The 16,352-nt window shown below is 43.5% G+C and overlaps 2 protein-coding genes across 5 annotated transcripts in view; one reads left to right on the forward strand and one right to left on the reverse strand.

Annotated features, from left to right (window-relative positions):
- YIPF1 (Yip1 domain family member 1) overlaps positions 1 to 14,496 on the reverse strand; it is a 39,951-nt gene extending 25,455 nt beyond the window's left edge. For 2 of the 4 annotated variants that reach the window (XR_007728691.1, XM_050803499.1), the window contains exons 1-6: positions 14,369 to 14,496; positions 13,894 to 14,114; positions 13,550 to 13,629; positions 7,401 to 7,564; positions 2,900 to 2,980; positions 2,573 to 2,660 (exon numbers count right to left, since the gene is read on the reverse strand). Coding sequence is in view for 2 of the 4 variants with exons in the window: in XM_050803499.1 (XP_050659456.1) it covers positions 2,573 to 2,660; positions 2,900 to 2,980; positions 7,401 to 7,564; positions 13,550 to 13,580 (364 nt within the window). In the remaining 2 variants the exon portion in view is untranslated. The remainder of the gene's footprint in view (positions 1 to 2,572; positions 2,661 to 2,899; positions 2,981 to 7,400; positions 7,565 to 13,549; positions 13,630 to 13,893; positions 14,115 to 14,368) is intronic. The other 2 variants (XR_007728689.1, XM_050803512.1) reach the window with 2 other exon arrangements.
- Positions 1 to 16,352, forward strand: part of MRPL37 (mitochondrial ribosomal protein L37) — a 911,410-nt gene that overhangs the window by 562,834 nt on the left and 332,224 nt on the right. The gene's annotated exons all lie outside the window — the stretch shown is intronic.

The raw sequence follows: 16,352 nt of genomic DNA on the forward strand, positions 1-16,352 counted from the left end.
GACAAGCCAAATTGTATATGTTTACTAAAATGATGAGCATAAATAATCTTATTTTACTTTTTATTTCCCTGGTTGCAGGTAGGGCTAAGCATCTTTTCATATATTTATTGGCCATTTTTTCTCCAGAGTTGCTTGTTATTATTCTTGTAATTTGTGGGAGTTTGACATATATTCTTGTTTCTCACTGTTTGTTAGTTACATGCATTGGAAGTATGTCCCCTGGTCTGTGGTTTATTTTTTTACTTTGTTTATGGTTTATTTTGTTGTGTAGAAATTTTAAATTTTAGTTGAAATTCAGTCAAAGTTATCAATCTTTTCCTTACACTCTGTAAATTGTCATCTTTTTTTTTTTTTTTTTTTTTTTTTTTTTTTTTGCGACGGAGTCTCGCTCTGTGGCCCAGGCTGGAGTGCAGTGGCCAGATCTCAGCTCACTACAAGCTCCGCCTCCTGGGTTTACGCCATTCTCCTGCCTCAGCCTCCCGAGTAGCTGGGACTACAGGCGCCCGCCATCTCGCCCGGCTAGTTTTTTGTATTTTTTTAGTAGAGACAGGGTTTCACCGTGTTAGCCAGGATGGTCTCGATCTCCTGACCTCGTGATCCGCCCGTCTCGGCCTCCCAAAGTGCTGGGATTACAGGCTTGAGCCACCGCGCCCGGCCAAATTGTCATCTTTTTCTTAACTGCCTTCCTCTAACCTCCACCCACAACAAAACCTAATCCTCTCTGCTGTCAAACACTTCACCTATATTGTACCTTCTTCTTTTAACCATGTCTATGAGCTAATGAGGCTACTAGTGTCACAGAAAAGAAGCAAGCCTTGGATTCAAGCCCTGGCTTTGTCATGAGAGGCAGCATAGCACAGTGATGAAAAAATGGATTATGAGCTACAGTGTTGATTTGAAAATTGAGCCCAGCACTTATTAGCTGTATAATCTTAGGCAAGTTACTGGACCTCTGTGTGATTCAGTGTCCTCATCTATAAAATGGGCATAATAATAGTATCTGCCTCATAAAGTTGGATCTGTCATAAGGATTAAATGAGTTAATATAAGTACTGCCCTAATAATAGTGTCTGGCACATAATAAGCACTATATGTGTGTTTGCCATTATTATTGCTAACTCTGTAACTACGAGCAAGTTATCTCCTTAACCTCAGTTTTCTCTTTTGTAAGATAAGGCCACCTTGGAGTATAGGAAATAAAATAGCATAAAATACTAAAATAGTGCTTATCTCCACGCTTGGCACTTATAAGGTATTCAACAGATGTTAGTGTTCTCTCTTCTTCCTCACTGGGGCTAGGGACTATGGCCTTATCTTTAAATCCTCAGCCTCTAGCGCAGGGCCTAGCATAAAATAAGGTTGCTAAAAATTGTTTGAGCACCTGCTGTGTGCCAAGGCCTCTGCCAGGCACTAAAGACACTGACACACAGAGCCTGCCCCTCAGGATGTTCTCAGGCTACAAGTAAGAATGAATGAGATAGACAGCGACACCCGCTTGACAACCCTCAGATGAAAAGCATGGGCCAATGCAATGGTTTTCACACCAGGCTCCCTAGAGTCCATATTTAAAATCAACATATATGACTGCTTTACTATTTATCATTTCGGATTCAGCATATATATCAATGATCCTCACTGAGCATCGGCTTCCTCATTTGAAAAGTGGGGATACTTTGCAAGGGTTGTTGCAAGAATGAGATATGATCAAGTACACACACAGTCTCTGGTATAGCACCTGGCACACGGACAGCACTCTCTTCTCCCCTCAAACACAGGCCACTGTTGGGGCCTTTTCCTCAGGAGTACGGGGTGGACCTCTGAGTTTTTCTCAGACAGCATTAAGGTCAGGGATGACAACCATCCCTGGCCCAATCCTGTTTCAGACTTCCACTGCTGGTGACCAAATCCTAAAAGGAGCCAGCTCATCTGAGGGCAGAGCTGGAACTCAGCATATCAATGAAAAAGTGTGAGAATACCTTCTCCTCCAACATCAAATGGTCCAACCTCCACTTAGTCAAAGTGACTAAATTTGTCTCAAGTTGTAATGTCATTTGAAGAATTTTTTTTTTTAATTATTTTTATTTTTATTTTTTAGTTGAGACAGGGTCTCCTTATGTTGCCCAGGCTGGTTTCAAACTACTGGGCTCAAGCAGTTCTGCTGCCTCGGCCTCCCAAAGTGTTGGGATTACAGGCAGGAGCCACTGTGCCAACCCAGCCTTCAGTAGAGACAGGGTCTTGCTATGTTGCCCAGACTGGTCTCAAACTCCTAGTCTCTGGTGATCCTCCCATCTCAGCCTTCCAAACTGCTGGCATTATAGGCATGAGCCACTGCACCCAGCCCCATTTAAAGACCTTTGAAAGATATACTAGTACTTGTAATGACGACATGGCACTAATATAACACATAATTGTATTTCTCCAAAATTATTTCCAAGAGTTGCTACTGAAGTTCAGAAGAGTCAAATAAAACATGGCATGCCCCACCAATAGTGCAGTCCTCCACGTTTCCAGGCAACCCTCACACTCACCCAAGTCAACTGAAATATGGTAAACAAATCAGTACTACACATACCATAGAGATCTGGATTGCTGCGGATATATAACCTCACAAAGTTTTTCCCGGGTATTGGCAAAAGAGACCCTTTAATTCTGTCAAAGACCTGGAAAACAACATAGCAGTAATTCTACTGAAGTTTTTTAACTTTAATAAATTCAACTACTACAAAACTGAAACTCAGTCATTAGAGCTTTTATGACAGTATTTTCAAATGCTAATAACCCTTTACTTTTGTAAGACCATTTCCAGCATATAAAGGCTTTCACATTATTTGGTTGTTCAACCATTAAAGAAACAAGTCTCTATTACACGTAAAAGCGAAGGTGAAATTGGTTTCCAAACCTGGTAGGTGTCCACATCAAAGAATGTTTGGTAGTATTCAAATGTCCAGAAGGGCGAGCTTTTCTTCTGTCCAGCAAGTAACTGTCAGAAATAAAATAAAACATAACGAACACATAAGCAATTTCTTAATTCCAGCTGCGTGGGGGTGCAGGAGGGATATGATCTAATGGAAAATCAAAACATTTGAAACAATAGGCTCTTCTGCATTCAGTAACTAACTCTGAAATAGCCAATTCACAACTCCCAGCCTGATTCGAAAAACAAGCATTGGTTTTGAAGTCACACCAAAAGGGTTCAAATCCTGCCCCCCGCCACTGAGGGGAGCTTTGGCAAATCACTAGACTCTTGTCAGGCTTAGTTCCCTTATCTAGATTCAATAGTATATAGAATTATGTACAATAACAAATACATATACATACATACAACACATACAGAAGGCAGTCAGTGTAAATATCTTTATGCTTTTTTTTTTTTTTTTTTTTAGATGGCATCTCACTCTGTTTCCCAGGCTGGCGTGCAGTGGCGCAATCATAGCTCACTGCAGCCTTGAACCCTTGGGCTCAAGCAATCTTCCCACCTCAGCCTCCCAAGTAGCTGGGACTACACGCATGCACCACTATGCCCAGCTGATTTTTTAATTTTTGTAGAGACAGAGTCTCATTATTTTGCCCGGGCTGGTCTCAAACTCTTGGGCTCAAGTGATCCTCCCACCTCAGCCTCCCAAAGCACTGGGATTACAAGCATGAGCCACTGCACCCAGCAGTGTAAATATCTCTTCCTCCCCAATCCATCCACAATCCTCCCTACTATTGCCACCTGAATTCTCAAAAATCTGATATATTGACTCACTCTAAAGTACTAAAAATATTACTACTCTGACAAAAAAAAAAAATTCCAATTGAGAAGAGGCACACGAGGAGGGCCACACCTATCCCAATAACACAGCTCTCTGGTGGCAGAATGCAGGCCCAATGCCAGGAATTATGCCTGTCATCTTTTTGCTGTATGAAGGGAATTCATACAGCAAAAAGTACAGCTGAACACTGAGCTGCTTTGCAGGACAAGGGCAGGTGCTATAGGCAGATATTTTTTGTTCATTATAAAGGAAAATGGATGGCCGATTAGAAGCAGCTGTGGTCCACAGTACTCAAGAGAGGAGTGAAAGCGTTGAATGAATCCAGCATCTTCAAATGAAATATCCAGGTTCTTGCACTGGGACTGACTAGGCAAGTAGCTCGACCCATGGAGAATGAAGAAAAGCAGGGTGGGGCGATGGCTCACCAAGGAGCAGCATGGAGACAAAGGAACACCCACCCCCCACAACTGAGGAAAGCATTCCCCTTGAAAACCAGCACAAGACATGGATGCCCTCTCTTATCACTCCTATTCAATAATATTAGAAGTTCTGGCCAGGGCAATCAGGTAAAAGAAAGAAATAAAGGGTATTCAAATAGGAAGAGAGTAAGTCAAATCACCTTTGTTTGCAAGATGACATGTTCCTATATCTAAAAAACCCCATGGTCTCAGCCCCAAAGCTTCTTAAGCTGATAAGCAACTTCAGCAAAGTCTCAGGATACAAAATCAATGTGCAAAAATTGCTAGTATTCCTATACACCGACAACAGGCAAGCAGAGGGCCAAATTGTGAATGAACTCTCATTCTTTTGTATGAATGAACTGCTACAAAAAGAATAAAATGCCTAGGAATATAGCTAACAAGGGAAGTAACGGACCTCTTCAAAGAGAACTATAAACCACCGCTCAAAGAAATAATCAAATGAGAAAACATTCCATGCTCATAGTTAGGAAGAATCAATATTGTGCAAATGGCATACTGCCCAAAGTAATTTATAGATTCAATGCCACTCCCACTGAACTACCATTGACATTCTTCACAGACTTAGAAAAAAACTATTTTAAAATTCATATGGAAGCAAAAGAGAGCCCAAATAGTCAAGATAATCCTAAGCAAAAAGAACAAAGCTGGAGGCATCATGCTACCTGACTTTAAACTACAAGGCTACAGTAACCAAAACAGCATGGTACTGGTACAAGAACAGACACATAGACCAAGGGAACAGAATAGAGAACTCAGAAATAAGAATGCACGCCTCTAACCATCTGATCTTCAACAAATCTGACAAAAACAAGCAATGGGGAAAGGATTCCCTGTTCAATAAATAGTGCTGAAAGAACTGGCTAGCTATATGCAGAAAATTGAAACTGGACCCCTTCCTTATATGATATGCAAAAATCAACTCAAGGTGGATTAAAGACTTAAATGGAAAACCCAAAAGTAAAAAAACCCTGGAAGAAAATCTAGGGAATACCAGCTGGGTGTGGTGGCTCATGCCTGTAATCCCAGCCTTTTGGGAGGCCAAGATGGGTGGATCACGAGGTCAGGAGTTCGAGACCAGTCTGGCCAATATGGTGAAACCCCGTCTCTACTAAAAATACAAAAATTAGTTGGGTGTGGTGGTGCACGCCTGTAGTCCCAGCTGCTCGGGAGGCTGAGGCAGGAGAATCGCTTGAACCCAGGAGGTGGAGGTTGCAGTGAGCCGAGATCACACCCCTGCACTCCAGCTTGGGTGACAGAGCAAGACTCCATTTCAAAAAAAAAAAAAAAGGAAAGAAAGAAAAGAAAATCTAGGGAATACCAATCAGGACAGAGGCATGGGCAAAGATTTCATGAAGAAAACACCAAAAGCAATTGCAACAAAAGCAAAAATTGACAAATGGGATCTAATTAAACTAAAGAGCTTCTGCACAGCAAAAGAAACAATCTTCAGACAGAACAGACAACCTACAGAATGGGAGAAAATTTTTGCAATCTATCCATCTAACAAAGGTCTAATATCCAGAGTCTACAAGGTACTTAAGCAAATTTACAAGAAAAAAACAACTCCATTAAAAAGTGGGCAAGGGACATGAACAGATACTTCTCAAAAGACATACATGTGGCCAACAAACATATGAAAGAAAGCTCAATATCTTGATTTGAGAAATGCAAATCAAAACCACAATGAGACACCATATCATGCCAGTCAGAATGGTGATTATTAAAAAGTCAAGAAACAACAGATGCTGATGAAGTTGCAGAGAAAAGGGAATGCTTTTACACTGTTGGTCGGAGTGTAAATTAGTTCAACCATTGTGGAAGACAGTGCGGCAATTCCTCAAAGACCTAGAGGCAGAAATATTATTTGACCCAGCAATCCCATTACTGGGTATATACCCAAAGGAATATAAATCATTCCATTATAAAGATACATGCACATATACACTCACTGCAGCACTATTTACAATAGCAAAGATACGGAATCAACCTAAAAGGCCATCAGTGATAGACTGGATAAAGAAAATATGATATATATATATATGTGTGTGTGTGTGTGTGTGTGTGTGTGTGTGTGTATAGATACAACCATGGAATACTATGCAGCCATAAAAAGGAATGAGATAATGTCCTTTGCAGAGACATGGATGGAGTTGGAAGCCATTATCCTTAGCAAACTAACACAGGAACAGAAAACCAAACACCACATCTTCTCACTTTTAAGTGGGAGCTGAATGGTGAGAATACACGGACACAAGGGAGGGAGAGCATCAGGAAGAATAGCTAATGGATGCTAGGCTTACTACCTAGGTGATGGGGTCATCTGTGCAGCAAACCACTGTGGCACATGTTTACCTATGTAACAAACCTGTACCTCCTGCACATGACCCCTGAACTTAAAAGTTGAAGAAAAAAAAATTAAGAAAAACATTTTCACAATTAAAGTCGACAATGGCAGCAACTGCCTTACATGGTGGTAAACAGCAGCCCATTCCTGGAGGTATTCAAGCAAGGGTTTTCAATCTTTCTTTTTTCCAGAGGCAGGGTCTCACTCTGTTGCCCAGGCTAGAATGTAGTGGTGCAATCTCAGCTCACTGAAACCTCCACTTCCCAAGCTCAAGCAATCCTCCCACCTTAGCTTCCCGAGTAGCTGGGACTACAGGTGTGTACCACCATGCTTGGCTAATATTTTGTATTTTTTGTAGAGGAGGAGTTTCACCATGTTGCCCAGGCTGGTCTCCAACTCCTGGGCTCAAGTGATCTGCCTGCCTCAGCCTCCCAAAATGCTGGGATTATAGGCGTGAGCCACCACGCCTGGCTCCAAGTGTTATCCTTCCTACACAGCCAGGAATATCTTGGGAGAGACGCTAAGACAGGGGGCCATGAAGGTTCTTTCCTACTCCAATATTAGAAAATACTGAGCATGGGAGTCCCGCATTCCATAAGCTAGGCTCTCTGCTCACTACCCCAGTATTCCCTTCCACCAGTGTACTTACAAATAATAACAGTCTGCTTGCTTGTTTCCCCCACCAAGGAAGAGGCCATGTGTCATTTATCTCTGAGCTGTCACTGCCTGACACTATACCTGGCACACAGTAGACAGTGAATAAGCACATAAACAAGTTTTAAAAATTGTTCAAAAAAGATCTCAAAGACAAGTTCAAACCTCAGTTTTGTCAGAGTCATCATTTCCCAGTAACTCATCATCTTCTTCTCTTCCTGAGCCTCTTGGGGGTCCTGGCTGATGTTTTGGGGTTTCACCAGGATCCTCAATGTTTACTGTGGTGGCATCTGGGTTTGCTGCCAGAGAAGTGGCTGCATTGCCAAATTCTGAAATCAATTAGAGCACAAGGGCCTCAGAAACCTTACCCACACTAGAAATGCTATATTTTCAATTTAAAGACAAGCTGTCACAACCTCAGCTTTGCTATAGACCCTACCTGATACAAAAGGCAAAAGCTTTGAAAAAAAAAAAAAATCTCATCAGATCAATCTGACAGAAAAATGACTATGAAGACAACAGAATTTGGAGTCAGACCTAGATTTTGGTCCTGGCTCAGCTAGCCACTTACTAAATAAACAAGCCTAAGTAAGCAACTAAACTTCTCTAAACCTCAGTGTTTTCATCTGTATCATGGGTAGAGTAACATTTATTTTGAATACTTTTGGGAGAATTAGGAATATAACCTAAGTCCTAAACTTCTCTTGATTCAAGTCCAAAAAATATTAATGAAAGTTATTTTTTCCAGTAAGTCTACATAATCACTACAGAAAATATGGGAACAAAAATGAAAGTGGGGCCGGGCGCGGTGGCTCAAGCCTGTAATCCCAGCACTTTGGGAGGCCGAGACGGGCGGATCACAAGGTCAGGAGATCGAGACCATCCTGGCTAACACGGTGAAACCCCGTCTCTATTAAGAAATACAAAAAAAACTAGCCGGGCGAGGTGGCAGGCGCCTGTAGTCCCAGCTACTCGGGAGGCTGAGGCCGGAGAATGGCGTGAACCCGGGAGGCGGAGCTTGCAGTGAGCTGAGATCCGGCCACTGCACTCCAGCCTGGGTGACAGAGCGAGACTCCGTCTCAAAAAAAAAAAAAAAAAAAAATGAAAGTGGAATCAGCCGGGCACAGTGACTCATGCCTGTAATCCCAGCACTTTGGGAGGTTGAGGCAGGCAGATCATCTGAGGTCAGGAGTTCAAGACCAGCCTGGCCAACATGATGAAATGCCGTCTCTACTAAAAATACAAAAATTAGCCGGCTGTGGTGGCGTATGCCTTGTAATCCCAGCTACTCTGGAAGCTGAGATAGGAGAATCACTTGAACCCGGGAGGCAAAGGTTGCAGTGAGCCGAGATCGCACCACTGCACTCTGGCCTGTGTGACAGAGAGACACTATGTCTCAAAAAAAAAAAGGAAAAAAGAAAATAGAAATCACAGGATAAAAATCACTCTTAGGCCAGGCATGGTGGCTCATGTCTATAATCCCAGCACTTTGGGAGGCCAAGGCAAGAGGACTGCTCGAGCCCCAGAGGTAGAGGCTTCAGAGAGCCGTGATCATGCCACTGTACTCCAGCCTGGGCAACAGAGTAAGACTTTGTCTCAAAAAAAAAAAAAAAAAAAAAAAAAAACCCAAAAAACAAAAAAACACTCTTAGTTCCACCATATAAAGGCAAACACTATTAACATTTCAGTATATTTCCTTTTCTTCACATAGTGAGATTCATGCCACTGATGATCATTCATTTATTCAACAGATATTTACTGCATGCCCCCAATGTGCCAAGTACTGATCTAGAATATGATACTATAATTAATTTTGCATCCTGCTTTGTCAAGACTATGTATAATTCGGGATTATACAAAAAAATGATTTTTCATATTATAACAGTCTTTTAAAATGATCACTTATGTGACTGCATAATATTCCATCAATGAAGACTTTATTACAAATACAAAAGGAGTGTCTGTGTAGAAAAAGCTTTTTGGGGGGCAGCCTTAAGATGAACACCTATCAGTATGATCACTAGGTCAACAGGGTGCAAACCATTTTCAAGGCTCCTGAACCACGTTACTAAACTGCTTTCCAAAAGAACCTTCCCTATTTATGTCCACCAGCAGTGATTGAGACTTCCTGTCTCTGAATATCCTAACATACTTTATTTCAGCTGCTCTTGAATAAAATTCAGGGCAGCTCTGAACCTTTGAAGGCCAAAGGAAGAGTGCCAGCAGGGCACCATTATAACACTACAAGCAGGGCACCAGTCCTGGTAGTAGGACAACTGAGTTCACTCTTATTGCCTCTCAACTATATGAGCAATTTTATGGAGAACACTAAAGTTCTCTGAACTTCTCTGACTGAAATTAACTGGGTAGCTAATATGTAACAATTACTGAAGCCTCAATTGGCAATGTTTGGGTAGTTTAAGCAACATGAGGTTCTGGAGTGAGATGGTCCTTTGTTCAAGGTAAGACTCTTAATACTCAGTAGCTCCATGACCTTGAGCAAATTACTCTATGGCTCTGAGTCTCTACTTCTTCAATTATAAAACATAGATAATACCTACCCCACAAAGAGATTTTGAGGATGATGAAATAGTAACTATCATTACAGGTACCTCTTATTGATTGTACAGGGCAATGACATTTAAAAAGACAGTCACAACTTTGCTAGAGGGAATTAGACCAATGAGGATATACTTAAGTCTCACAATCAAAAAGCAGTAGTTAAAATAACCAGAAAAGTATAACTGAAGCTGGGCATGGTGGCGCACACCTGTAGTCCCAGCTACTTGGGAGGCTGAGGCAGGAGAATCGCTTGAACCTAGGAAACCGAGGTTGCAGTGAGCCGAGATCACGCCACTGCACTCCAGCCTGGCAACAGAGTGAGACTCTGCCGAAAGAAAGAGAGAGAGAAAGAGAGAGAGAGAGAAAGAAAGAAAGAAAAACAGAAAAGTATAGCTGGGCTAGATGCAGTGGCTCATGTCTATAATCCCAGCACTTTGGGAGGCTGAGGCGAGCAGATCACTTGAGGTCAGGAGTTCGAGATCAGCCTGGCCAACATGGTAAAACCCCATCTCTACTAAAAACATAAAAATTAGCCAGACATGGTGGTGGGCACCTGTAATCCCAGCTACTCAGGAGGTTGAGGCATGAGAATCACTTAAACTGGGAGGTGAAGGATGCAATGAGCCAAGATCGTGTCACTGCACTCCAGCCTGGGTGACAGAGCAAGACTCGGTCTCAAAAAAAAAAAAGAAGAAGAGTATAATTGGATTGTTCGTAATACAAAGGATAAATGCTTGAAGTGATGGACACCCTGTTTACCCTGATGTGATTACTACACATTACATGCCTGTATCAAAATACATGAGTGCACCCTGTAAGTATATACACCTACTACGTACCCACGAAAATTAAAAAATTTTTCAAAAGCAGTAGTTTACCAGGGGGAAGGAATGCCAAAAGGAGGAACAGACAGTACCACTTTACAAATATAAAGGGTAAAAAGGCTCCAAGGAGGACAGTAACTCCTCTAGTTGTTGGGATCAGGAAAGGTTTCTTGGAGACGATACCAGATGAGAAGGATAGCCAGAGGCGCTGGGGATGGCATCCCATGCAAAGGGAAGGGCATGAGCAAGACCCAGAAGATGGAAAGTGTGCCCCACGATGGAGGGACAGTGACGGCATAGTTTGACTGGAGTGTGGGTTGTGTGCACCCCTAACGTGACAACTCTTCACAGTCCACTCTGTGTTGGTTATTCTTGTCCATCTCAGCTCCTTGAGCATAAAACTGGTATGTGTCTTATTTCTGCCACCAACATTCTCTGCTTTTACATGCTGGCATATCCTAAGCTAGTTTTGGCCTCTGCTCCTTTCCTGAAATAATGTCTCTCACCTGAAGGCTTCTGACCTCCACTTTTTCATCCAACACTACCGTTCCCCACCAGAGAAGCCTTCCATGACCCACCCCTCCCACCCCACCCCCAGCATCCCGTGTGCTTTTCTAAAGACCCAAGTCCGTAACACAGTTGATAAAGCCCTAGGTGATTTGTCACCTGCCTCCTCCTAAGCATCACCTTGTGTCAGCTTCCCCCACCATCCGTGATCTGAACACAGGCGTTCTCCCAATCCTTCAGGAAAAAAATTAAACTTCCTCACTCCACAGGGACTTTTGCAAGGGCCAATGGCTATGCTTGAACTTTCTTGCACTGCACTCCTGACAGGATGGCTGAGGAGGGCCTCTCTAATGAGAAGAGATTCGAACAGAGCAAGGGAGCAAGTCATAAGGCTATCTGAAGGGAGAATGTCCCACACAGAAAGATGGCACAAATGTCCCAAGCTGTGAATGTACTTGGTGCATAGGAAGAACTACGACAGCCCATGCGGTTTGGGCAGAGAGAGAAAGGATGAGAGCAGTAGGAGATGAAATAAGAGGCATGGAGGCTGCATCCTGTAGGGGCCTCCTAAGCCACAGTAAAGGCTCTGGCTTTTTCGGGTTTTGTTTGTTTGTTTGTTTGTGTTTGAGATGGAGTCTCGCTCTGTCACCCAGGCTGGAGCGCAGTGGTGCAATCTCGGTTCACTGCAACCTCTGGGTTTGGGCAATTCTCCTGCCTCCGCCTCCAGAGTAGTTGGGACTACAGGTGTGCACCACCAAGCCCAGCTAATTTCTGTATTTTTAGTAAAGACAGGGTTTCACCATGTTGGCCAGGCTGGTCTTGAACTCCTGACCTCAGGTGATCTGCCCTCCTCAGCCTTCCAAAGTGCTGGGATTACAGGTGTGAGCCACTGCACACTGCCTGGCTTTTTCTTCTAGTGAGATGGGAGCTACTGGAAGGTTCTGAAAGAATGACATGATCTGGTTGAGTTTTAGAAGGACTACTCTGGCTGCAAAGTACAGACTGTAGAGGGGTAAGGGAGGAAGCAGAAAGACCAGAAGGAAGGTAAGGGCTATAATTCAGACAAAAGGTGACAGTGACCTTGAGCATGGTGAGAGTAGTGGCGGAGGTGGTCAGATGCTAGATTAATTTTGAAGACAGAGTTGACAGTATTTTCAAATTGAGGTGGATTTCTAGTACTTGCAAATGAAATAGATTTATTTTGAAACCATGTATCTCTTCCTTAGATAACAGAGACAGCATAAGCTGTGACACCAGACTGGATGGGTTCAAATCCTGATTTTATCCCTTACTAACTGACTATTAGGCAAATTATTTTTCTGTGCCTCAGTCTCCTCATTAATAAAACGGGAATAAAGTAACTATTTCATAAAGTTGATATAAGGATTGAGTTATCTGTAAAGCATTTAGAACAGTGCCTGACATATAGTAAGTGTTAGGTAAGGTGTTAATAAAACAAGTAAGTGGGCCAGGTGTGGTGGCTCACGCCTGTAATCCCAGCACTTTGGGAGGCCAAGGCAGGTGGATCACAAAGTCAGGAGTTCGAGACCAGCCTGGGCAATATGGTGAAGCCCTGTCTCTACTAAAAATACAAAAATTAGCCGGGTGTGGTGGCGGGCACCTGTAGTCCCAGCTACTCAGAAGGCTGAGGCAGAAGAATCATTTGAACCCGGGAGGCAGAGGTTGCAGGGAGCCGAGATCACGCCACTGCACTCCAACCTGGGTGACAGAGCGAGACTCCGTCAAAACAAACAAACAAACAGAGTGTTCATCAATACCCAGCCTAAGTCAGGCTCTGGGTTATGAGTTCTAATATCTCCTTGAACTTTTCCTCTAGCACTTTCATAGTTTGTAGGTATATATTTAAATGATCATTTAATAAATAAATGTCCCCCTCACTAGACTGAGAGCTTCACAAAGAAGGAAACTGACTACTTTGTTCACTCTTCTATCTCTGATAACTAGAACAATTGCCTGATTCCTGGTCACAATCAGGAGATATTTACTGATTCAATGAGGGAATGATCTGATCACATTTCATCCTAATGATCTTTTTACATTTTTATCTACTCCACCAGTGGATAAACTTCTTCATCTTTTTATCTCCAGTATCTAGTACGGTTCTAAGCACAAAGTAAGTGCTCAATAAATGTTTTCTGAACTAAAGCAGGAACTGTATAAACATTTTCTGTAATCACTGTACTAAATTTATGATACTTGTTACCAATCTGAAGGATTATCTGGCAAAAAAACAAAAACAGCTGGTGTGGACAAACGGAAAATACCTGGATGTGGCCAACAGCCCCAAAGATGTTTGAAATAATATCCTTCAATGTGTGAGGCAGTATAGCAATGAAAGTACTTGCTGTAACTGTGGAAATAGTAATCATGAATATAAAGGTGGGCACCCAACTGATATACCTTCAAATTGCAAGTCATCTACTGCTGCCATTCGGCCAGTGAATCTTCTCCCAGTTGTGAGGAAGAAAATTTGCAGGGATCTAAAAGAAAAAAAAAACAGGTAAACGTAATAGGATAACAGTATAAAGTATCTGCAAACAAATCTTATTTCAGTATTAGAAATGTTATCACTTTACCTTGCCTCCCTTTTCAGTGGGGTTTAATAGGTTTATATAAAGATAACCACTAAGCGTCAGGTATTATTAAATATTAAAATTGTTACAAAGAAACTAACCCCGGGGGTCCAAAGGTTCCAATTCAACCTTATTTGGTTGTGTATGTACCAGGAATGAATCTCAACTCACTGTGTAAATGTTTAGAGACCAGGTGCAGCCTAGAGATGTAACGATGAGAAAGGATGAGGCTGAGGTTTGAAAGAGATGATGGGGACAGTGAAGAACAAAGGCAGTTCAGCCTAGCCAGTGGTTAAGGGCACAGGCTCTGGGGTCAGACAGAGCTGGGTTTGATTCCCGATTCTGCTGCTTCTCTGCTGTGTGCGCGCTCCCCGCGGCCTCAGTTTCCTCATCTGTAAAATGGGTGCATAATGGTACCTAGTCACACAGTGCGGGGGTCATTAAATGGGACAGTGCGTGTAAGGTGCCTAATTGCGCGGAGTCAGGCAATTAGTAGGCAATGGGGTGTCGGGGACCCTGCAGCCCGGGACACCGCGAAGCAGAGGCAGTGTTTCAGGGAGAGAAGCTGGGCTACGGCGGCCCCGGCGAGCAGGAGATCCTGAGCCCCCTTAGCCCCGTACTGGTCCCGCAAACCCGGCCGCCTCACCTCGCGGGGCTAGGCGTCCCCCGGGTCCCGGGAAACCTCGGGGCTCAGTCGCTCTGCGCCGGTTTCGGTCCAGCCCAGTTGCCGGAAGCCGGAGATCCGGGGGGTGGAACTTCCCCGCCTCCTCCGGGAAGAGCCCCGCCTCCTTAAAGAGGCAGCAGCTCCCAGAGACACCTGCGTGCTGCGGCGCTCAGAGCCCGCTCCCTCCCTCCCTTCTCCCGAGGGTGAGTCTCGGGTTCTTAAAGAGACAGGCGAGGGCGGAGTGGTGGGGTCGCTGAGTGTGACTACTTTGGCTGGCCTTGCTCCAGGGAACGCAGAAAATTCTCGAGTTTAGGGTTTTCTTACTGTGTGTTTATACCTCTTTTGCTATGGAAATATAAAATCGGGTAATGGAAGACGACTGTGAAAGAAAAAAAATAAGTCACCTGCGTTACCAGTCCCTCAGTTTCTTTTGGCCATAAAAATTTCACCAGTGAGAAGTTGCATGAGTCAATTACATTCTGAATGAGTGATCGAAAGCGTGATGTCTGTTCATATGAACACCCCAAGTAAGTGAGCAATCGGAAAGACTTTACGTCTTTTGTTTGTTTGTTTGTTTGTTTTTTGAGACCGAGTCTGGCTCTGTGGCCCAGGCTGGAGTGCAGTGGCGCGATCTCAGCTCACTGCAAGCTCCAGCTCCCGGGTTCACGCCATTCTCCTGCCTCAGCCTCCCGAGTAGCTGGGACTACAGGCGCCTGCCACCACGCCCGGCTAATTTTTTGTATTTTTAGTAGAGATGGGGTTTCACCTTGTTAGCCAGGATGGTCTCGATCTCCTGACCTCATGATCCGCCCGTCTCGGCCTCCCAAAGTGCTGGGATTACAGGCTTGAGCCACCGCGCCCGGCCTGACTTTACGTCTAATAGTAGCCATATATAGTGTATTTTTTTTCCTCAAGATTATCATGATCAGGCTTTGTACATGCAGGATCTCTAATTATCAGAATAATCCTGCTATCTTAGGGTGATCCTCATTTTACAAAGAGAAAGCTGAGGTTTAGAGCATGCGCAGGGCACTTTTGGTTGAATATGTACCAGGAATGAATCTCAGTTCATGAATTCAGCTGTGCTAGTATATCAGCCACCTCTTACGTCCCATTTCAGATCATCTTGGCCTGGCCTGCTGCTTATTTCACCACCACTCATCTTATTCCAGCGTCAGCAGATATAACCTGACTGAGTTTTGCCTCCAGTCTATGCCTCAGGCTTCTCACCTTCTGCTTCAAGGCTTGTTTCTTGATGCTATGAGGTCATGGGACCTTGCTGGAACTACTCAGCACCCAGACAGGTGCATCCCAGAAGTGTAGAGGTAGAGAGTTGTTAATCTCTCACGAGGCAAATCTCTGACCAATGGGGTCAACAATTGATGAATATATGCTTTTCCTGTTTTTCCCCTCAGGCGCCTTTTCATATAGCTTTCAAACTACCTAGCAGGATTAAGCAACCAAATGCCTTTGGAAGTGACGCATTTGATAATGCATATTCACAATAGGTCTCCTTCCTTCCCTGATTTACAATCCCTGTCCTTCACTCCTGGTCCTTGGATTCATACTTGCCAATAAACTACTCATATGAGGAACCAATATGAAGGCATGTTGGTACCAAAAGTGGCCCCAGAAAATAAAACCTTAGGTTGGCATTTTGCAACTGAACGGCTCACCAGTCACATGGCAACAACAAATATATTGCTGGTGTTAAGGGCAGAGGGAAGGAGGGTGGTGGTGGTGGTATGATAACACTTAGAATAGAATGGCATCACAATTACTAAGGTGTCTGTCTACAGTTGATTGGGATAAGGTGCAAGTAGAAGATAAGGTGCTAAGTTAGCTAGTGGCTGTGGCACTGGAACATTAAGAGGACAATGGTAATTATAAGGACTATGGAATTAACTGGGTTTTCTTAACTCCATTGGAAACCTTGAAAATAAAATGGCAGAGTTAGAACAGCCAA

The sequence above is a fragment of the Macaca thibetana genome, chromosome 1, assembly GCF_024542745.1.
Source record: "Macaca thibetana thibetana isolate TM-01 chromosome 1, ASM2454274v1, whole genome shotgun sequence".
Lineage (NCBI taxonomy): Eukaryota > Metazoa > Chordata > Mammalia > Primates > Cercopithecidae > Macaca > Macaca thibetana.